This window comes from Ptychodera flava, chromosome 11, assembly GCF_041260155.1.
Source record: "Ptychodera flava strain L36383 chromosome 11, AS_Pfla_20210202, whole genome shotgun sequence".
NCBI classification, from domain to species: Eukaryota; Metazoa; Hemichordata; class Enteropneusta; family Ptychoderidae; genus Ptychodera; species Ptychodera flava.
Genome location: NC_091938.1, coordinates 5118876 through 5142294, shown reverse-complemented (window position 1 = coordinate 5142294; position 23419 = coordinate 5118876). Strand labels below are relative to the sequence as shown.

The 23419-nt window shown below is 37.2% G+C and overlaps 1 protein-coding gene across 1 annotated transcript in view; it reads left to right on the top strand.

Annotated features, from left to right (window-relative positions):
* Positions 1-23419, top strand: part of LOC139143341 (titin-like) — a 215696-nt gene that overhangs the window by 72752 nt on the left and 119525 nt on the right. The window contains exons 19-34 of the mRNA XM_070713578.1: positions 1946-2137; positions 3318-3426; positions 4547-4791; positions 5149-5268; positions 5696-5887; positions 7801-8013; positions 12927-13151; positions 13601-13792; positions 14157-14330; positions 14661-14840; positions 15336-15461; positions 15960-16148; positions 18385-18561; positions 18950-19099; positions 19654-19776; positions 20133-20324. Coding sequence (XP_070569679.1) covers positions 1946-2137; positions 3318-3426; positions 4547-4791; positions 5149-5268; positions 5696-5887; positions 7801-8013; positions 12927-13151; positions 13601-13792; positions 14157-14330; positions 14661-14840; positions 15336-15461; positions 15960-16148; positions 18385-18561; positions 18950-19099; positions 19654-19776; positions 20133-20324 — 2799 coding nt within the window. The remainder of the gene's footprint in view (positions 1-1945; positions 2138-3317; positions 3427-4546; positions 4792-5148; positions 5269-5695; positions 5888-7800; positions 8014-12926; positions 13152-13600; positions 13793-14156; positions 14331-14660; positions 14841-15335; positions 15462-15959; positions 16149-18384; positions 18562-18949; positions 19100-19653; positions 19777-20132; positions 20325-23419) is intronic.

Below are 23419 nucleotides of genomic sequence, written 5' to 3'. Positions count from 1 at the left end.
AGATTTCATAACTGTTAATAGTAAATCTGAGTTTTGCTGTGTGACGTCTTTTCATGCCGGGTTGACATGATGTAACATCTATTGTTAACATTGTCTTTCCATTGTTTTCTTTCAATCACAAGGTCTAATTCCACAATTGTTCTCTGTGTAGCTTTCTTTTACTCAGGTGTCCATCACTGGAGTTGCTAAAATCAATCTTCTTACAGACATTCCAAGGTTTTAAAGTCCACAACTGTTTTAAAAGTATTTTTGTGATATGGTTTTTGCAGCAATCATATTCCAATATACTTCAAATTTGGCTAGGAGCTATCACAATGCTGCAATGAGGAAAACAAGTTTCTGAAAATGTTTGGTATTGTGTTACAAAGTGGACGTACGAAAACAACATTGCTTTTATCTCATTTTAGAAAACAGTCACATTTTTAGAAAATAATCGAGTGATCTGCTTGGATTCTTCAATACAATGACATGCAAACAGTTGATACAGTGAAAGGGGATGGTGAATACAAAAGAAGTAAGGTTCTGCTGTCAGTTATTTCTTGGTTGAAATCATCAAGTTTGGAAATCAGGATTGTCTGCAGTGCTAGGAATTCATGTAGTGATTATCGATAAAAACAATATAACTACTGCATCACTTTACATCAAGTTATAGCTGCTTTGTGTGACTCATGAAACAAAACACAACTTAAAGCAGATTCAAACTACCTTCAAGAAATTATTTATTCAGATACAGTGTAATTCATAACTTTGCCTATTGTTAAATGCTTTTGGCAATATTGGTGCTGATTACTGTATCACCAGTTCCACCAAGGGACATGTTTTAAAAGCAGACATGGTACATACTAACTTAAAAACCATCAACTGTACATAGTAAATGATACAGGGAACTAATATAGTAAATAAGTCCTTGACCTCCATGCCCTTTGACCGTCAGCGAGTCAAAAACTTTGCATAACACTTTTTAGTCTCTCAGAAAGGGAATTTTAATTACCAAGTGTTTTGATGGATGCTTGCATTTTTAAAGTAAAAGATTTTAAGTCTGATTTCGGCATTTTTCCTGGCAATGTTTCTGTATTTTTGCTGTATCTCTAAGTTGATATATGTACTCAATGACAAAGTCTTCGTCACTGAAAGATAACATGTAAGAATGATAAACCAATTGCAGGTTTGTGGCAGAGAAAGTTCTCAGTTCAAGATCATTTAATGACAAAAAAGGGATCCAATAATTGAATCAGTAAAAGTTAGAATTGAGGGAATAGCGAATAAAATATTTGCATCAGAATATCAGCAAAGACATCTATGGAAAGAATTCAGCTGATATTTGGCACAAGTGGGATACATGTAGGATCACAATATTGATATCACTGAACTCGAATTCCTGAGATATAAGTTTTGTTATACACCTTATTTGTACAAATTTACCTCTGAGTTTTAAAGGTTGATATCATGATAAACTTGGTGACATATTTAAGGATCTGAAGGATCAAGAAGTGGGTCAAATTTAGTAAGATTTTTGATTTCAGTGAGCCTAGGGCAAAGGGTAAATGATCATGTAAGTTTTTTGTGGCAGTTGTGTCCATTGGCAGGTAATCAAGTTGATGTATTAAGCCTTGTCGGACATTGGCAATTCGTTTGACATTTTGCTTCAAAGCTGGTGGGAAAATGGATTGGTTGGACAGAACATCATCACTTTGGATATCAGTATGACTGACATTTGTTATTGTCAGAAATATACTATGGGCTTACACTTTTCTTCCTTGCATGCAAACATAAAGAAGAGTGAATAGATGTATATGTATGTTACTGTCTCACTCTGATTGGCCAAAAAATGTTTTATATAGTTATTGAGAGAAAATAGCTCTCATATCTCGTAAGTCTATCATGTTTAAGAGTAGTATGGAGAAAAGGAGCTTACATGTGTTTATTCTTGAAACTAAATTTTCAGGCGAAGCAACAACAAATCAACTCCCTGCTTACGCAAGCAGATACATTAATAGCATCTCAACAAGCATACAACGAAGTCTATGAGGCCATGGCAGAATCTCTTGGAGAAGCCTGGAAAGACCTGAATGCTCAACTTGAAGACAGACGCACACTCCTCGACCAATCAGTTGCCTTCCACCAGAGTGCTCAAGAGGTATGTCTGTTTGAATTTTGAACTAGTTTCCCATGGCAGTATTTGAATTCTGAAAATTTTACTTGCTCAGTTTGTTGAAGTATAAAGGATGGAATTAACAGCAAGGCGTGTTAAAGTTGTAAAGGTTCACACACATGGCAGTTAGTCCAAAGTGATCTGTCAATCCTACAAGTTCACAAAAGTAATGCCCCTTTTTAGTCAAAAAGGGAATGCAATCATGTCAAGTGTACCTTTATAGATGCAATTAACAATGACAGTAGATACAACGCAGCAATGGAAATTTACTACAGAGATGGGGTTGTGTAGAAGAAGTTTTAAGGAGAGATATTTATAGCCGCTGCCCATTCAAGAATGCATGTTAATTATGGCATAAAATTCTCATTTTGCTTTGTGTGTTATTTTAAAACTCCCTGTAATGTACTTGGAGATGCATTGGTCTTTAGATAGTAGAAATAAAAATCATACTGTATAGGAAATGGAAACTTTTACTGTATACTTGCCTATTTAGTGGCATGACTTACTTTTGAATACTTAATGTACCAGTGTACCAACCAGTTGTAGTGACTGATAGATATCTTAGTTTTGAACTAGATTCAAATAATTATTCGTTGTAAAAATGAAATTTTACTTTTCATGCGTACTTGTGTATGTGTTGCTTTTGAATATAACTGTGGACAGATGTAATCAGATAGACTTGTCAGGTAACTAGTAAGGCTAAAGAATGTAATCTTCATACCTTTGAAAGCAACTTCAAATTTTGATATTTGTTTGTACTGTGTAATTGTTGAATTGAGATTAATTTTTACCTAATGTAACACCATATATACTTAGACACAATGCGTTAAGTTTCTGTTTAAAAATATCATTGATGACTTAAATATAAGGGTATGAAGCTTTTTGGCTGTGGTGCTCATCAAGTGTGATTGAACAAAATTCATGGTGACATTTCAAAAACTCTCACGGTTAGTTGTCAAGCGGGGGTTTAGTTCAGAGTTTGTAAAGGCAGTATCATAACACAAAAACCGTGCTTAAATTAGATTTACACTCACCTTTGTGTTCCATTCTGACCGAGTACAGCCACTGAGGACAACTACATTTTCTTACCATTGTGAAAGTTGGTGTGTCTTTGATATCTATGTGTCCGGCCTGACCAGTGTTATCTGTGTTTTCCACATTGCAGTTCTCTGAGAGGATGGATGCAGCGTTGGAAGAGTTCAGCAGTGTTGCCGTTGCCCAAGATATACCCACTGCCAAAAGTTTACTTCAAAAACATCAAGAACTCAAGAAAAGTAAGTTTTAAAACCTTTGTAAAATTGTGAAGCTTGCAACTTTGGTTCGTTGACCATACAAAGGCCTTGGCGTCATACAAGAATATGACACAAAATCAATTCTCAAAAATTTATAGATTTGAGAGGGTAATTTTGCAATTTTTTCTGTGTGAAACCAAAGTTTTGTATTATGTAATTATCTACGTAAATGTTTTTGAAACCTTTTGTTTCCTTAGTGTATTCTTTACATAACATGGACAGCAATAGATGACATTTATGCTAATTACATATGCAAATGACAGTTTAAACTTTAACCCAATCAGCAAGAATCACAAATCAGAATGATTTCCAGTGATTAAACAAGGTGATTTATGATCTATGATGAAACTGAATTCTGTCAGTTTGCTGTAACACGGTAGATGAAACTCTGCAGAGATGAAAACCCGACAGAAAAAAACAAACCCTTTGATGTTGAGTACTCATACAGAAAGAATGACAGTAAAAACTAGACTTACAAGAGATTATTTCTATTCATGAGTGTACATTAGATATAATTGGATCACTACAATCTCTCTTTCAATGGGTCTTGTGTTGTTATAAGTGTTTTTTTGAAATTGAAAAATGCTGCTCAGTTCTCTTTTATACAGGGATCTTAATATTTTTATGCTGGGGCCAATAGGCAGTACTTTTAGTTTGAACAATTGCTTTTAAGTCTTGGTTTGAAATCAGATTACTATTCGGTGAAATCAGAGATTCAAATGGACTGTGATACAAACAGTACCATGCTCTCAGCCAGCCATAGTAATAACATATTCTCTGTCTGGTATATACTCAGTCAGTGTGAAGATGTTATGTCTTAAAACAGTTTTATTTGAAACGCATCTGTATCTACTATAGGCAATACATTTTTTGACCTGTACGCCAGTCATGTACACTGGAATATCAGACCCTGTATAGAATAATAACAAATGGAGAATGTTCACTTTCCTACCGATGACCAAAGAATATTTCAGCCACATTTTGAAAAAACCAAAAACACATTCCAAGGACTATGTTGACTTTTGAAGGTGAGCACTTCAGAAAATACAGATGAAAGTTTTCCTTGGAAACAAAGCATTGACCTTTGTATTATTATTCCCAGGTATTTTAGAAGCCTCAATGCATACACTGAACAAAGGCCAAGCACTTTTGGACCGCATCAAAGAAGTTGGTAACCAGATGGATCCAAGGTATCAACATGCAACGACAGCCGCTTGCTACGGCATCGAACGTGTCATGGAAGAACTTCATGATCGTCGACGTCTACTTGAAGAACTGTGGCTGAGACGCAAACTCAAACTTGAACAGTGTCTTCTTCTCTGTGAACTTGGAATTGAAGTTGAAGATGTATGTTGACATTCTGTTGTTTTTGTACCAGAAATTCTGCAAAATGCAGTAAATCACACACAAATTGTAGCAAATCATACTCTTTATCATCTGGATTTTAAATTTCGTAAGACAGTTAGTGAAGAAGTGTGGACATCGAAACAGCTTTGCACATATAAGAAATGTTTTACTTTGAGTTTTACTTCACATATTTTGAAAATTAGCACATATCGGGCAGTCAGTGACTTGCTCTTCAAGTCTGACAACTTGATCTGTGAAATAGTTAACTTGAAGGTGATGAGTTATCAGCCAATTCTGTACCTTGGTAGAATGTGTTGGAATCTTTTCGTCATCTGCTGATGTTCCTTTTGTGTTCAGATTTCCAAGTGGTTCAAGACCCGAGGGGAAGACTACATGAAGAAGACAGACCTTGGTGATTCACTGGAAGCCACTGAGAAACTCATCAAAGAACACATAGCATTTGAAGAAGATGCAAGAGTAAGTCATTTTTCATGAATTTCATATCAATATGACTTAGTGGCTGAAACTGTCTTTTGGCATTCAAGACTTCATGGCAAAGATGAAAATATAAAGTGTTTCAAATTGCGCTATACTTAAGCTATTCACAACAAGAATGCATGTATAAATATGTAACTTTTCATATGGATTACAGCATATGCAAATGAAGATATTCTTCAACGTCATGAACCTTGACCCCTGGTGAACTATGACATAATGCAAAGATTTTCACCTTAGCAGAGTGCTTCGATCGAAACTGAGACTTGACCTAGTGTCCTCATTATTCTCAACAATGAGATGACAGTCCCTTTATATATCTTGCATATCAGTCTGACCTGCAGCAAGATGTTTATACATCTTTTACCATCAAATAACCAAATTCTAATACCTGTTGTTACTTCTGCAGGAAATTCAAATCAACGTTCAGCGTCTCTTACGAGCTGCCGACAAGGTAGCCTCCACCGGAGCAGAAGACACTGAACAGGTCCAAGAGCAAACCAAAGCCATTGAAACGTTATGCGAGACTTTCGTTCACAAACTGGAACTTCGTCGTAAACTGCTGCAAATGACCGCTGCATTCTACCAAAATGCAGACTCGGTATATATCATTTCTTCTCCACCTATGTTCTTTGCACTGCTATGTGAGAAACACCCCATTGCTCTAAAATATGAAGAAAATGTTTCTTTGAGATACTGAAGTCAATTAAAAAATTCCCATCTTCCAAGTCTTGGTATGATCTGTAATCTTTGTATGAAGATGGATCAGTCGGCAGAACTTCAAAAAGATGAGGAAATTTCGTACAAAGATGTCTGCTTCCAGCAGACACTCTACACTGACCCATGTGTCAGTCATCTCGATTTGAATATGAAATTAATGAAACAACTGAAAATTGTAAGAGTTACAAATGGTCATCTTGATTTGAATATGAAATTAATGAAACAACTGAAAATTGTAAGAGTCCGATGTTCATGGGATAAAAATAATAGTTTGTATCTCAAAGAGGCATGGTTATGTAGCATGATTGATAAAGATGATGTTTGCTGTGTAAGTTTTTAGAATGGAGATTTCTGTGTGATGAAGTGAAGTGCATTTTTGCCATAGCTTGGTTTGACTGCACAATTCTAGAATTTTGCCAGTATTTCTATGCCATCCATAAACTCTAAGGAAACTGTGACTTAACCCTTTCACCACCATGGTTTGTTCCAAATCCATTGTTTTCTATGGTAAAGTTGGACCTGTACACAGGGAACTGGGGGTGAAAGGGTTAATGGACTGTTAGAAAGCTGTTGTTATGGCTTTGATGCAGACGATACTGAGTAAGTTGAAAGATGTTCATCATGAGAAGTCAAGAGAAAGAGGTCCCATACTGTACCCGTGTAGTTTTGTGCACTGCATGTCATAAAAGCAAGCTGCCTTCCGTTCTCCTTTTCCGTGATCAACTACCTCCAAGTAAATGTACATTCCCTCTAAATACCAAATAGTGTCAAATCCCGATCCCATTCCTGCTGAATCCCACTCTTGCATCACATGGAGCTATCCTTGCCAGTTCAGCAACCTGTGACTAAATTGCACATGTAGCATGATGGAATTGTGTTATCAAATGTACGCTGTTTATCAAAGCTGTATATCAAAGCTATCTGAGCAGATGCTGGATGTGTTGTCTTGCAGTCCAAGTTCTTTTAGAAGCAGCTGTGTGACAGAGGAGATCAATGCATGTGATTGGTAGCTACAATGAATTGTAATGTCAGCTAGATAGAACAGCCTGTTGATTTATGAAATAAACCGTCAATGCCCTTGGGTGAAATCCCATGGGAGTGAAAAAAACATGGGGTCAAACTACTGACGAGTTATGCAAATTATGAGAAAAATCTGGTAAATTTCTGTGGACCTTGGTTGTGATGATGTGCGATGTGACAAATTGTCTCAGCTGTCGCTCTGTTTGTTGTGGACATTCATCATCTGTCAGGATAAAAAACATGTTTGTAACTTTGCAATATATCAAAAGTGCTGCTGTGTACACTTTAGGAAAAGTATTCATCTTTTTGAAAACCACATGATAGGTGATGAAAGTGTACTTTTGTCTGTAGTTTACCAAATTACCATTTATGAACAAACTGTGCTGCCTTTGTAGAAACAAAATGAAATTTGTACGTTGAAGGGCTAAAACGTATATCACAGTACATGTACATGTATATCATAGTTATTTTTATGTCTACAAGCAAAGCACAGGTGACGCCTGTTTCACTAATATGAACTTCAAGGGAAATACTGATGAACATCCATGGAATATTAAATCACAGTGATAAATGTAAACTTATTTCTTCATTCAGCAACATTTAAATCATAATTCTTATGTACTGAGACCAGGGCCTTTTTTACGAACTTTGAGCAAGGCTTACATGTTTTCCTTATGAAGCCCGAAGTGAAGTTTTACATGCTACAGAACAAGGCTTAGTTTCAAATTTCAGATTGAAAGCTTATATTTTCTTCAATTTGTATTTTATCACCAGGCAATGAGTCATCTAAATCAAATTGAATTGCAATTACAAAGGAAAGATGTACCAGAAGACAGTCCTGAACTTGTTGAGAAACACAGCCGCCTGGAGCGTGCCATTGATGAAATCTCTGCTCCCGTGTTACGAGAGGGCCACCTACTGCTTGAGAGGGTCAGCAGTGGTGTTCCTAGTGACAGGGGAGTGGGTGCCGTCATGGCCAATCTAGAGGTAAGAATTATTTACAGTGATTTGCGCTGAACCATTGGCAATATGGAAACTTGACATGCTGTCTAAATTGCATAGTAAAAATAATACCAGCAGGTCTGCACAAACATTTGCAAGTGATGTGTTCTGGACAGTTAGAGAGATGGGAATGTGTGGTGTTGTTTAACTACCAGTTACCTCCTGACAGACAAGTTTTCAACTTTAGGGAAGTACTTCTCAGTAATATATTCAGTGTTAACCATGCCTGGTAAATGTAGTGAGTGTGGATCCAATAAAAATGTGACCTCCACACCTGACGAATCGCCATTATGCAGGAAATGCAGAGCAACGCGAAAGGAGGTCTCATCACCAGTTGATGATTCGAGTGTAGAGGAGCAGCTCCAGAAAATCGCCTCGCAAGTCAAATGTTTACCAAAGCTCTCAGAAACCATGCATGAAGTCAAGGCATCTCAAGATAACGTCACCAAGTCGCTGGAATACTTCAATTCCATGTTTGAAGAAATGCGTACCCGTATAGATGTTATCGAACGTGAGAACAAAGAACTGAAAGCAGAAAACAGCATGCTGCTGAAGAGACTAACCCAGGTAGAAAGAGAGCAGGAAGAACAGAACCAGTATAGTCGACGAGAAAATATTGAGATACATGGTATTCCGGAGATGGCAAACGAAAAGACGGACGAAATAGCAGTAAAAGTGATAAAGATAGTCAATGCGGACATAAAAGCTGACGACATTGAAGTGACACACAGAATAGGGAATCCTTCGAAGACAAACAGACCAATTATCGTCAAATTTAGCGGCAGAAAGAACGTGACACGGTCTATCGGGACAGAAAGAAGATCCACTCAACTAAAACAGACGCGCTCGGATACAAGAACAGTAACTTTATTTATATCAATGAGAATTTAACGCCGTTCAAACGCAACCTGATGGGGAAAGCTAACGAAAAACGAAAGTCACTGAAGTACAGATTCCTGTGGACATTTAACGGACGAATATATGTGCGGAAGCAAGAAGGATCGTCTCCTGTTGTCATCAATAATGAAGACGACTTGCAGAAAATTGTGTAGTGAACATTATTTATGAATTGCCTTCTTTTTCCTTCTGTACCCCTGTATCTGCCACATTCGAAACCAGTCCAGTTCATAACAGTAAGCTTTTCTATTTTTAATGATCTTTGACCGTGACGAAAATGATGCAGATGATATATTCGCAATTAATAATTATGCTTTAGAACCCTCCGCCTTAAATGATAAATTCAGCTCTACATTCGGCCGCTCCTTTTCTGTATCGCATGTAAATGCTCGATCTCTTGGTAATAGCATAGATGATGTACGTCTGTTGTATAATCACTGTATTTCTGGTACGTTCGATGTTATTGGTGTGTCAGAAACTTGGAGAATTGATAACCCAAGTTATTTCATATGCCAAATTATTCTCTTGAGCTTAAGTGTAGAAACACAGGTCGGGGCGGTGGAGTAGGTGCGTATGTGCACTCCTCCTCGATTATAAATTGTTGAATTACAATGTAATGCATTCGGAATCAGTATGGCTTGAAATCTGTGGTACTAAAATCGTATCATTGTTGGTGTACTGTATCGCAAACCAGGTACTAATATTGAGGAATTTGAAAACAGCCTTTCTGATGTTCTTTGTACTGTTAAATTAGACAAAAAGTATTGTATCCTTATGGGCGATTTTAATCTCGATGTTACAAAATCAGACCACAATGTTAGAAGCTTCATATCTAGAATGCAATGTTTTCACCTTGAGCAGTTAATTTCACTACCTACTCGGCTTACAAGTACATCTAGGTCAACAATTGACCACATCTATACAAATATTAGCTCTTGTCAGATAAATGCTGGTACAATTATTGCAGATATCTCAGACCATCTCCCAGTATTCTGTATTTTTGATAATTTTCACATTCATTCACCAATTGTAAAGTCATTTTATAAGAGAGATTTCAGGCGTTATAATCGTGACAGTTTTGTTTCTGACCTACGTAATGTTGACTGGGATAGCGTTTTTAACACCAGTGATAGCAGTGTCGACATTTCTTTTGATTTGTTTAACAATCTTTTTACTCAGGTATGCGATCGCCATGCTCCCTTGAAAGTCAGAACTGTTAAAACAAAAAAGAAAAATAATCCTTGGATCACTAAGGCTATAAAGAAATCTATTAACACCAAGCGTAAATTGTACGCCCAAGTTATCTCCAGTCACCATGATCCCAGGGCAGTTTCTCGTTTTAAATCGTACAGAAATATTCTCACAAGCGTTCTAAGGAATGCAAAAAAGAATTACTATGCTAATTTATTCAGCGTAAATAATGGTAACAATATGTGGAGTGTTGTTAATGAATTGCTTGGTAAGAAAACCAGCCCTGATAAAATACCAGACCGCCTACAGGTTGAGGCAAATGGTGTTGAACACATTTTGACTGACCCAGCTGATATTGTACGGGGTTTTAACCACTTTTTTGTAAATGTTGGTGAAAATTTGGCAAAAAATATTCCACATTCTGCAAACGATTTTAGGAATTACCTAAGTAAGCCAATGACACACTCTTTTTTTCTCAAACCAGTAACACAGTATGAGGTTCACCAACTTTTAGTAAATTTAGATGGCAAAAAGCGAGTGGATGGGACAATTTGCCCCCGAGACTTCTCATTGATGCAGCCATTGTCATTTCAAAACCTCTGGCCCATATTATAAATGATTCCTTTTCAACAGGTGTGTTCCCCACCGCTTTGAAAATTGCCAAAGTTACGCCCATCTTTAAAAAGGGAGAACGAGAACTTGTTGGGAATTACAGACCAGTGTCTATTCTATCATTGTTCAGTAAAGTCATCGAAAAAGTAGTTAACAAGCAGCTTACCTCATACCTTAATAAGTTTAACATACTGTACAAACATCAGTATGGTTTTAGAAAGAAGCACAGCACAAAGTTATCTTTGATTAACTTAGTAAATTATTTGTTGCATGAAATTGACGAAGGAAATTCTACTTTAGGGGTATTTATCGACTTTAGTAAAGCTTTCGACACCATAAACCATGACATTTTGTTGTCAAAACTTGAGCATTATGGGTTTAGGGGCCCCTGCCTACACTGGATACAAAGTTATTTATCAAACCGTTCTCAATTTGTTCAATTAAATGACAATGTGTCAGAGAAATTTAGCATTCATCATGGTGTACCCCAAGGATCAGTGTTGGGTCCGACTTTATTTTTAATATATATAAATGATCTTCCAAATGCTTGTCCTTTTTTTGATTTCCGTTTATTTGCTGATGACTCCAATCTTTTCCATACTTACTCTGGTTCAGATTTTATAGATCTTACTGCTGTATCATCTTACTTAAACGATATACAATTGTGGTGTGATTCCAACAAACTGACAATAAATAGGAGTAAGACAATTTTATTATATTTAGAGGCCGACGTAAGAAACTGAATGTCTCGGGTTCTGTTTACATCCGTGACGAGCAAATCAGAGAGGTTGATGTTGCCCCTTTTGTGGGTATTTTGTTGATAAGCATCTCTCTTGGTCTGAACATATTGATAAGATAAATAAGATTATTCGGAAGAAATGTGGAATTTTGTACAGACTCAGATCCATTTTACCTTTACACATTTTGTTACTTTTGTACATGCATTTATACTTCCCCACATCAGCTACGGCCTAGAAGTCTGGGGAAGTACGTACTCTACACGCTTAAACTGTATCTTAGCAGCCAGAAAATGATTGTTCGCACGATGATGTTCAAATCAACCACAGACCACTCAGCTCCTTGTTTCTCTCAACTTAATATTCTTGATGTTTTTAAACTCCATAAATTCCTTCTAGGTACCTTCGTGTACAGCTTGATTCACAAGCATTCACCACATATATTATCAGATTACTTCAGTGTCAGTTGCCATGACTATAATACTAGAAATTGTCAACTTCAAAACCTACGTCCATATCATGCAATGACAAATTCAGGCCAGTTTGCTGTTTCTTTTTCTGGAGCAAGAGTTTGGAATGACATACCTTTCCATATAAAGTCCACAAACTCTCTACATAACTTCAAACACACTTTTAGACAATATTTGATCAATCAGTAACAAATTTCACTTTTGCCATGTAGTAGCTTAGTGATCTTCTACGATATTGTAATTATTTCAGCACTTTTCTTTTATTTACTTAAGAACTATTTGTTATTGTTATCATGAGCCCCCTTTGCTAACTGTTTTTTTCAGACAAGCTACCATGACGGGGTTTGGGCTAGACTAGCTGTAAGCTATTTCCCGACTCCCCATTTACCCTCTACATTGTTATTTTCTCCCTCTCGAGTTCATGTGTCATGTAATTGACTTTTTCAAATCGGGTAAATAAACCAATTATTATTATATTATTATTATTATATATATATTAATTTGTGGTCGACTGATATTACACCTGACAGAGTTGGTAATTGCTCAATTTAGACAGTATGTCTAGTTCGTATTGCCAACAGTTCAACAAAAACCACTGTATTCCAGTCATCAGTTATTATTAAAAGTAATCACCATGATAATTTACATGACATACCTGCTCATACAGGAATATGTCATAATTCATGTTCCTTACAGGCAAATCTCTTTTTATTAATAGCCCCATTGATTACAGTTAACTCAAGATGATTGAATAGTGGTTTTCATATCATGATCCATTTTGCAGCTCTGCTGTCAATTGCTTTGAGTCTTATAACTTCAGAAGATTCTTTGTTTTCTTTTCAACGTGATCTTAAGATAATAATTTTATCTTGTGTATCTGTGATTTGATCAAAGAGATCAAAGCATAATCAGTGAACCCATAAAATTGTCAAGTTTCACAAGAGTATGTGATCTTTGCATGTGTTGAATAAAGTATTTGTCACGTTCACAGGCTAAAGTTTCTCAACTGAAGGCGTCTTGTACTGCACACAAAAAGGCTGAGGCGAAAGCAAAGAGTTCACTCTACGTTCAGTTTGAAGAACGCTATTCAGTTCTCTTGATGTGGATGCTGAATGTAGGTGAAGCTTTCCTGTCCTCTCACCGAGAACTCGGAACTCAATTGTCAAATGTAAATGATTTCTTAGAAGAACATGAACAGCTCGAAGAAGACATAAGGGTAAGTCAGTTTGTTCATTGTTATGCAAAGCATTAATTTGTAAATTTATGCATCCCATTTTGTCAATTCTAAGTTTATACAATATAATGGCCAATCGGGAATGACCTTTCAGTAACGTGTAACTTTTTCCACTTGAAACACCAGAGTTTAGTATGTAACTCAATGGCATAATAATTGCTCTGGTGTGTCAAAATTTTGGTGAAATGAAATGGTGAGGAAACATCAACTTATACTACATTGTCTGTTTCAAAACAATTGCTTCTAAAGTGTATTTTATACATGCTGATAAACATATTGTTTCAAGGTAAAATTAAATTTAATCATTCATTTGATGTGTAATTTTCAGTATTGATTTGTTGAAATTAACTCGTTCCCATCACGGAAGGTAAGTGTCATAGTTCAAATTTCTAATAGCGATATGATTTTTGTCTGTTTCTTTGTTTGAACAGGACAAAGATGAAGAGGTTGAGGCTGTCCTGGAGTCTGTGACCAAACTGGTAAAATCAGGGGACCAGGAGTCACAGGCTGTTCAGGACAAAGCACAAAAAATGAAGCAACAATGGACTAAATTAACAATCACCGTGGAAACACGCATTAAGATAGCTTTAACACTTGTGGAATTCCATAAGGTTGCCAAACAGGTGAGCAGAGGTGCAGAGAGTTAGTTAATGATGAGTTTTCGGGGATCTGATGGATTCTGATGGATATTAGATTTTGAAGTACCAACGTGTGTAGATTCTCATTCCTGTTTCTGTTCAGCTAAAATACTTTCATTTTTATGCCAAGCCAGTAGGCAAATGAATCTGTACACACAAAATAGGCAAATGAAACGGTTAGATCGTCAGTGAATTTAGTATAAAATACACTTGACAGTTGAGTGAAACAAACTGTCAATATATAGTCCAGATACTGCAAAGTTATTGCACTTTTTGAAATAAATTTTACCTTTTGAAGCTTTTTGTTCAATCGTTATTTGAGTGTATGTATACTTGTGCCATTTTACAGCTTTCCAACGCCATGGACATCGTTGAAGAAATTTTGAGATCAACGGAAGGCCAAGACTTGCAGAATATTCCAGAAGCTACAGTAACTCATTGGACCCAGAAATGGAAAGAGATGACTGAGCTCTTTGCAATATTTGAAACTAAAGCAAATACATTCCTTAGTGAAGCAAAACTGGTAAGATTTAGTTTCGTTCAATGTTTAATCCATGAATGTTCGTATATATCTGTATTTGCAGATTTAGTTTAAGTTGTGTGTAGTGTCATTTCTTAATATGTGACATAGCCATGTGGATTTACATATAAAATTGAAAGTTTCTATCCAGTAGAAAAGTTACTTTTTTGTAGGGTTTTTGTGTCAATGGTTTTTGCTAGTTTCTAAAAGGACGTTGATATTGAATATGCAAATGTATTACAATAATCACAGGTAGGATTGTAGATGGGCACAATGGCTTCTTTTATGTAATATAAAAATCGTGTTCAATTTTGTGTGTTTTTCACATCACAGATCCGTGAGGATCCAGATCTGAATATTCAGAGAGCCGTTAGTCAAGTAGAAACCATGTTGAAAGATTTCCGTGAACGTAAAGCATCGTTATCGGATTCATTCGACTCCTGGCAGATCCGACTTACTGCCGGAAGGGACTTCAAAACACAATGGGAACAATTTATTAGAGATGCCAGAAAGGTAAGGCGGGAAAATGTTTGATATTGAAATAAGCTGAACGTACTAGTATCAGGTCATGTAGGTGTGGTAACTTATCCTGCAGTATTTGGCATTTGGAAAGGTTTCTAAAACTGCAAAATGGAGAAACAGTTTTTTACAATGATATCAGCAGTGCATCTTATATAGCATTCCGTGCTCAAATTAGAAATCAGTAGAAATATTTTAGTGACGTTGACACTCCAGTCACGAATGCACGATATGAGGTAATAAGGTTATTATGAAAACACCTCAGAGTATGTATTTTGACATGAGTCAGCGCACCGCTTTCTACTTCAGGTCTGGCAATACACTGCACTAATGCTCTGTGCAAACTTTGCTGTATTTTCGTAATAACATCATAGTATTTCATTCTATCCTTACTTTTATTCATGCATATAAATTTTATACACTCTTAAGTCTGACTCTGAGTCAGATACCTGTATTTGAAGTCAGTAACACACACATTTTTGTCAACAGACCATTGAGTGGATAATGAACACAGAAGCTGAATTCTTTCCACAAATTGCTGGTGAACTTGGCAGCTCAGTAGATGAATCACATGAAAGACAGCACAAACTATCAGAATTTGAGAAAACCGTGCAGGTAAATGTTCAAAAAATTCTTGTTTACTCTTAAGAAGAATTAATTAATATCATACATTGAACTTCTTAGTTTTTGTTGGCCATGGTTAAATGCATTTGCATTCTGCATTCTGTTTGATAGCACTTTCAGCTTTACCTGAGACTTAAATTTTATTCAAAAACTGATGGAGGTTGTGAAAATGATATTCTTTATCAGCAAAGAAGATGGGATATAACATATTTACTTCTTAAAATTGCAAGTTTCAAATGCTTTATGATTTTTTACTTTGTAAATGGTTTTGAATTATAGCTGATAATGTTTGGGGAAAATTCCGTGTTTCATCAGAATTTTAGCATTTTCCACAGCAGCTTTGACTTCAACATGTTTATTTGCTCTGTAAGCTACGAAAGATGAAAATACAACAAATAAAACAAAAATTGAATAATATTTTGCAATAACAAATTGTGTAGCTTTTAATGTAATGTTTCATATTATAATATTCACTTCGATTTTTTTCAGAAAATCAACAAAGAAATTGAAGAGAGGGTCAAAACAGCAGAAATGCTGGCTCTGAAAGGAGACACACACGGTGAAAAAGATCTGATAGTCAATGAGCTAGTCAAAGTTCATCAGAGATTCCAAGCAAGACTCAATGAATATCAAATCTTGCTAACCATGACAATCAGTTTCTATGAAAGCGTAGCAAAGGTATGTGTTCAGTTGTTGCAATTAATTTATCAGTAATATTGTACTAAATTTTATGGCACCAAAATGTCTTTTTATCAAAGCGATACTTTCTAACACTATAATAGTATATAACCTGAGAATGTAGACTTGTCTCATCAAAGCATTGCAAATCTTTTTATCATCTTTTAAAAAAATTCAGGCTTATTTGCTCACGTGTTGACACACATGAGCATATGTCGCAGCGATGTCTGTCTGTCTGTGTGTCTGTCTGTCTGTCTGTCTGTCTCTGTCTGTCTGTCTGTCTGTCTGTATGTCTGTCTGTCTGTGGGCTCAATATCTCAGAAACGGCTCATCAGATCAGAATCAAATCTGGTATATAGATTCAGTTTGCAAATGGCAAGAACTGATTAGTTTTGGTGGGTGTGGCTTGCTTACTTTTTGCTCATTTGCATAATTAATGATTTTAGAAAAAATGGATATATATTGACAACGACTGTACATAATTTGATGAGATTCGCTGCAAATGCTGATCACACCAAGATATATCAGCTTTGATAGATATTAAGGGGTGACGTGAAAGATAATTACTAATTTGCATGTTTAATGAAATTTCCTAATTAGGAGTATATATCTGAATTTACTCGATCAAAATTGACGAAACTTGGTATGCATATTGAAGATACTATGATTTAACATTATTGAAAGTCATTAAGCATTTTTACTTCATCCAAATCCTAATTTGCATATTTAATGACCTTTTGAAATTAAGGATATATATTTGAAGTTACAAGACCAAAATTGATGAAACTTGCTATGTACATTAAAGATACTATGATAGAACATTATTAAATGTCATTAAGCATTTTTACATCAGCCAATTCCTAATTTGCATATTTTATGAACTTTCCTAATTAGGGGTATTTATCTGAATTGACGAGACCAAAGTTGATGAAACTGGCTATGTACATTAAAGATACTATGATAGAACATTATTGAAAGTCATTAAGCATTTGTACTTCATCCAGCTCCTAATTTGCATATTTAATGAATTTTTGAAATTAGGGATATATATTTGAATTTACATGACCAAAATTGATGAAACTTACTATGTACATTAAAGATACTATTATGTAGGCTAACATTATTGAAAGGCATTAAGCATTTTTGCTTCAGCCAATTCCTAATTTGTGTATTTAATGAACTTTCCTAATTAGGGATATATACTTGGATTTATTTGATCAAAGTTGGCATAACATGCTACATGTATGTACATTGATGATTATACAATGTTATAGCAATATTGGAAGTCATTTCGCACTTAGTTTTCATGTCAGCTAATTTATAGTTTGCATATCTAATGAGCTTTCAAAGTTTGGAATATATAGTTTGAAGGACTTGACCAAAGGCAATTACACTTGCTATGTAAAGTGGTGATACAATGACAGCAGTCAAAGAAATTAATTATTTTTATTTCAGCTAATTGCATATTTGAATAATTAATGACCTATAGAGTTAATCTGTGGTGAATATTGTCCATTATGTTGATCATAATACTTTCAATGAAGTTGCAAACATGTGGCAAAGGTTCAAATTTACACATAACTGCAATATATAATGAAACACGTGAGCATTTACAGTTCATATCTGGTTTTTAGGTTAATGATGAGACCAAGCGGCTTTACTTTAGTAGATTGAAAACTGTATGCTAGTTGTCACTTCTGATGTCAATACAAAAGTGTGTTAGGTTTGCTAAAATATGGTATTGTTACTGAAATATTAAAAACGTCTTATACTTTCATTTAAGGTAGAACACACCTCGGGGACAGAAATTTGGGCCTTCAAATTTTATCAATTTTCTTCTGACCTACCACTTGTGGGGGCTCATTTTGAAGCTCTCGGCAAAAGAAAAGTTTTCATGGTCTTAGTTTTTCGAAAATCGAAAATTTTATATTTTCCCATAGAGTTAACACAGGGATGGCGGCCATTTTGGATGTCAAACATCGAGAAATCGCAAGTTATTTGTCTCTCTAGTACCAAAATTTGCACGGTGACCCCTGATTTTTATTCTTGCTTTGGTAAGAGAATGGTTGAAAGTTTCACTGAGGAAAGTTTGAGCAAAAGTTTAAGTCTTTCACTTTCGAGGTGCATATTACCTTAATGGCAAATTGCTCAAAGAGAGAGAACTATTTGTATACATTTACCAAATGTAAGATTTGATAACAAGTGGTTTAAACGTAACCACTTTGTTTCATTGTAGTTGACAAAGTTGATGGAAAAAGCAGAGATTGAATTCAAGAGGACGGAATTGCCAACTCATGTATCTGAAGCCAGTATATTGCTGGAAAAACACGACAAGAGTAAAGACGAACTGTCTGATCTCTTCAGAACTACCTTCAGTATTGGTTCTGAAATTGTTACCAGAGTTAGGCAATATGTAAGTAGGAAGTATGATACAGTTCAACTTGGTTGATTCAAACATGAACGGTACTAGTGAAATATGGAGATTGTGAGGGTGATCTGCTACCGTCATTTTATGTAATGATAATGTAGGAGTTTCTAATTCAGGCTGACTCCCTATCAAAATTTTCTTAACCCTTTGAACCCGGCTCGGAAAAAAATGTCGATGTGATGTCATAGGTCACCAGGGGGTCAGGGTGCAAAGGGTTAAAAGTAATCCACAAATTCGTTAATGTTGTTTGTAAATTCTTCATCAAATGAAGTCTTCATTCTGTACATTTCTTTAGCTTAGAATTTTGTTTTATTTTTCCCTCTGGAGAAGTTTGACTGTTAACTGTACCAATGGTTTAATTTCATGTGGACAGGATCCTGTACTTGCTGCCAAGCAAGGAGTTGACTCAGTCTTACAGCAGACAGAAACACGCAAACAACAATGGTTGCAAGATTGGAGAGCACACAGAGATAGGTTGCAACAACACATGCAGCTTACAGATTTTGAAATTGAAAAACAGAAGGTATGATATTGTACAACAGTAAACATGGTGACATGTTTTCAATACAGGCAGAATGCTGCTGGTAAAGAAGACATTTCAGCTTTTTGACTATTTAGTGTTTAATTTGTCAGTATTTTTTTAACAAATATGGATGAAAAGTCAAAATGTCAGGAAAAAAGAAAAGTAAAAAATTGATACATTGTAGTGCTATCCCTTGGTGTACGTGGTGTGAGTATTTCTAAACTCATTTAATGTACAAAACTGAGTGTTAACTGTCCTCCATTGTTTTTATTGCAACACTTCTTCTCAGAAAGAACAAAAAGTCTCAAAAATTGCATGACAGTCACAGTTGGCTGTAATTATCTTTCTTTATTTACAGTTTATAAGCATTCTACAGTTTCTTTTGTATATTTAAAACTGGTATTTCATAATGACCAGTTGCTATAAGTACCTTGAGTCTTTTCTCAAGCACAGCTACAAACTATATCCATATGCAGTGGAACATGTATTCAATTGTAAGATCGCATGATGGAGATGAAATAGCAGACAATGAGATTTTCTTCATTTATTTTCAGGTGGTTGGAATCATACAATCTACGAAGAAGGACTTAGATACACTGAAGGGTCAATATGGTGATTCTGTCCACACTGTGACTCTGTTTGTGGAGAAGTTTGACCGCTGGCTCATGTCAATCAAGGTCAGTGGTCAGTCTGTGTATTCTTTTCAAAATGAAATGTTGTTAGTGGAATAGTATGAAAACATCAAGAAGACTGTACTCTGGGAAATGTTTAATCATTATAAATGCTTGTATAGTTTGCATACTGTGTTGCTGTGTTCTATGTTTTATCAGTATTAGAATGACAAAATGATGAAAAAAGTTTTCTAGAGTATAATTATTTCTTATTGATTTTAGAAGTACCAAGATTTGAAAAAATGATAGAAAATCAGTATGAAACTTCAGAATAGACATCTATCATGTTTGACAAGAAACAAACTTTGTAGAATGAGTGACAGAAAGAAATATAAAGGATTCTGTATTCTGTTATGTTACAGCCGGTGAAGGAAGTATATGATAATTTTGTGAGCTCTGCACAGATCATGCTGAGAGATAAACACCCTGCCAGTGATGAAATCAAGAAGGACCTGGAAAATCTGGAAAAGTTCTGGAATGAACTCAGCATTGAAATTGAAGACCACAGCAAGAAACTTCAAATCTCTGTGGAGTATCATGAACTCTTAGAACAGGTAGGTCCAGAGCAAAGCTATGCTTTACTCAGGGAGAAATACACAGGGGCTGATGTGGGAGGGGTTCCGTATATTAGTCAACAGCATCCGGAAAAGACAACACTTCAAGAAATTGTACCAAGAGAATGGCAGCCGGAAGAGTTCCCTCCAGAGCAAGACCCACTCTCAAAAGAAGAAAGACAAGAATTGGCCCAAGAACAGATTCCGGAAGAATATCGCATCAAGGAAGTGTATCAAGTTCCGGAATATTCTCCAGCACCAGTGGAAGTAGATATGAAACGCTACTCACCAATTGGAGTACCAACAGAGGAACCAAAGGAATTCAGAGCTGATGAAAGTTTTAAAATGTCACAGCTCCCCACAAGTCCTTTAAGTTGGGTTGATCACAAAGAACCAGAAGTACCCCAGGAAGAGCAAGTCAAGGAATTTGTCACTGAGGATGTATATTCAATGCCAACAGTTGAAACAACACCGCTTGAATGGGATGTTCACAGTTACAAGCCTCAAGAAATGCAAATGTCGGATGTTCCTGTTGAGTATCAGACCAACGAGCCGTACAGAATGCCGACGGTTCAAACCAAACCACTGGACTGGAATCTTGATCTCTACAAACAACAAGAACCACAAAAGTATAAACCGGTGAAGTTCACACCTCGTATGCATAAGACCAGCCCGGTCGTTGAGGATGTGAAGCCAATGGAAGAAGCACCATTGGAAGAACCACAGGAGTATCGTGCAGCAAAGACGCATGTGATCCCTGTACATCCAACAAGCCCCCTAGAATGGGCTGCTGACAAGACAAGGCCAGAAGAGACACCAAAACTGGAAGATCGGCCAGAGTACTTCACTGAAAAGACATACTCAATGCCTACTGTGCCAACAACTCCACTTGAATGGAAAGTTGACACCCCAGACCCTCATGAACCTGAGGAGATACAATTGCCACCTGACTTCCAAACACAGAAGACTTATGCTATGCCAACTGCTCCTCGTACACAACTACCAGTAGATTGGCCAGTTGATAGTCCCAGTCAGGAAGAAAGACCCAAAGTGGCTGAACCAGTGGAGTATGCTAAACGTAAGACATACCCCATGCCCACTGCTCCTGTAACACAAGTGCCAGTAGATTGGCCAGTTGATAGTCCCAGTCAGAAAGAAAGACCCAAAGTGGCTGAACCAGTGGAGTATGCTAAACGTAAGACATACCCCATGCCCACTTCTCCTGTAACACAAGTGCCAGTAGATTGGCCAGTTGATAGTCCCAGTCAGGAAGAAAGACCCAAAGTGGCTGAACCAGTGGAGTATGCTAAACGTAAGACATACCCCATGCCACTGCTCCTGTAACACAAGTACCAGTAGATCGGCCAGTTGATAGTCCCAGTCAGAAAGAAAGACCTAAAGTGGCTGAACCAGTGGAGTATGCTAAACGTAAGACATACCCCATGCCCACTGCTCCTGTAACACAAGTGCCAGTAGATTGGCCAGTTGATAGTCCCAGTCAGGAAGAAAGACCTAAAGTGGCTGAACCAGTGGAGTATGCTAAACGTAAGACATACCCCATGCCCACTGCTCCTGTAACACAAGTGCCAGTAGATTGGCCAGTTGATAGTCCCAGTCAGGAAGAAAGACCCAAAGTGGCTGAACCAGTGGAGTATGCTAAACGTAAGACATACCCTTGCCCACTGCTCCTGTAACACAAGTGCCAGTAGATTGGCCAGTTGATAGTCCCCGTCAGGAAGAAAGACCCAAAGTGGCTGAACCAGTAGAGTATGCTAAACGTAAGACATACCCCATGCCCACTGCTCCTGTAACACAAGTGCCAGTAGATTGGCCAGTTGATAGTCCCAGTCAGAAAGAAAGACCCAAAGTGGCTGAACCAGTGGAGTATGCTAAACGTAAGACATACCCCATGCCCACTGCTCCTGTAACACAAGTGCCAGTAGATTGGCCAGTTGATAGTCCCAGTCAGGAAGAAAGACCTAAAGTGGCTGAACCAGTGGAGTATGCTAAACGTAAGACATACCCCATGCCCACTGCTCCTGTAACACAAGTGCCAGTAGATTGGCCAGTTGATAGTCCCAGTCAGGAAGAAAGACCCAAAGTGGCTGAACCAGTAGAGTATGCTAAACGTAAGACATACCCCATGCCCACTGCTCCTGTAACACAAGTGCCAGTAGATTGGCCAGTTGATAGTCCCAGTCAGGAAGAAAGACCTAAAGTGGCTGAACCAGTGGAGTATGCTAAACGTAAGACATACCCCATGCCCACTGTGCCAACTACCCCCTTGGACTGGAAGGTTTTACATCCTAAACCAGAAAAAACTCCAATTGAAAAGATTCCAGAGGAATTTCAGAGGAAGGAAACTTATGAAATGCCAACAATTCCAACAAAACCTCTACAATTGGACACTGACAGCGGCAAACCAAGAGATGTGAGGAAATCTCCATCTCCTGTCTCTCCAGTGCATACATTTCCCAGGGAATATCCCTTAGTGGCGAAGGGGCCAGTCCCGGTAAGTCATGCCAGACCTGTGGAAAGGGAAGTTCCAAAGCCCAAACCAGTGAAGCAGAATAAGAAGAAGCCAGAGCCAACTCCACCAGAGCCAGTCGATGTGAGGGAACCTGTTCCTCAGGAATACCGTGTGGAGGAAACTGTCACTATACCCATCATGCAACCTGTCTATATTACTAGGGATCTTCCAGATCTTGGCCCTGATGAGGAAGATGACAGCCCACCTGAGACGAGTGTTGAAGAGTCTGTTGAAATACCAATCATGTCAACAATACAGTTACCTGTTGACAGAGAGGCTCCAAGCCCTGAACCAGATGACTCCCCTAAAAGAACACCACCTGAAAAGCCTGTAGTGGAAACAGTCACAATTCCAGTCAAACCAATGAAGAGAGATCCGGGTTCTCCGAGGAGAGGCAGTCCAGGACCACCAAGTGACCAGGAAGAGCGAGTGGAGACAATCACGGAGGTCACTGAGATAACTCATATTCGCAGACCAGACCCTAAACCAGTCAGTAAAGTTAGTTTTTACCAGGCCCCTCCAGTCCAGAAAGTGAAACCACAGAAGCCCAGTCCGAAACACCCAG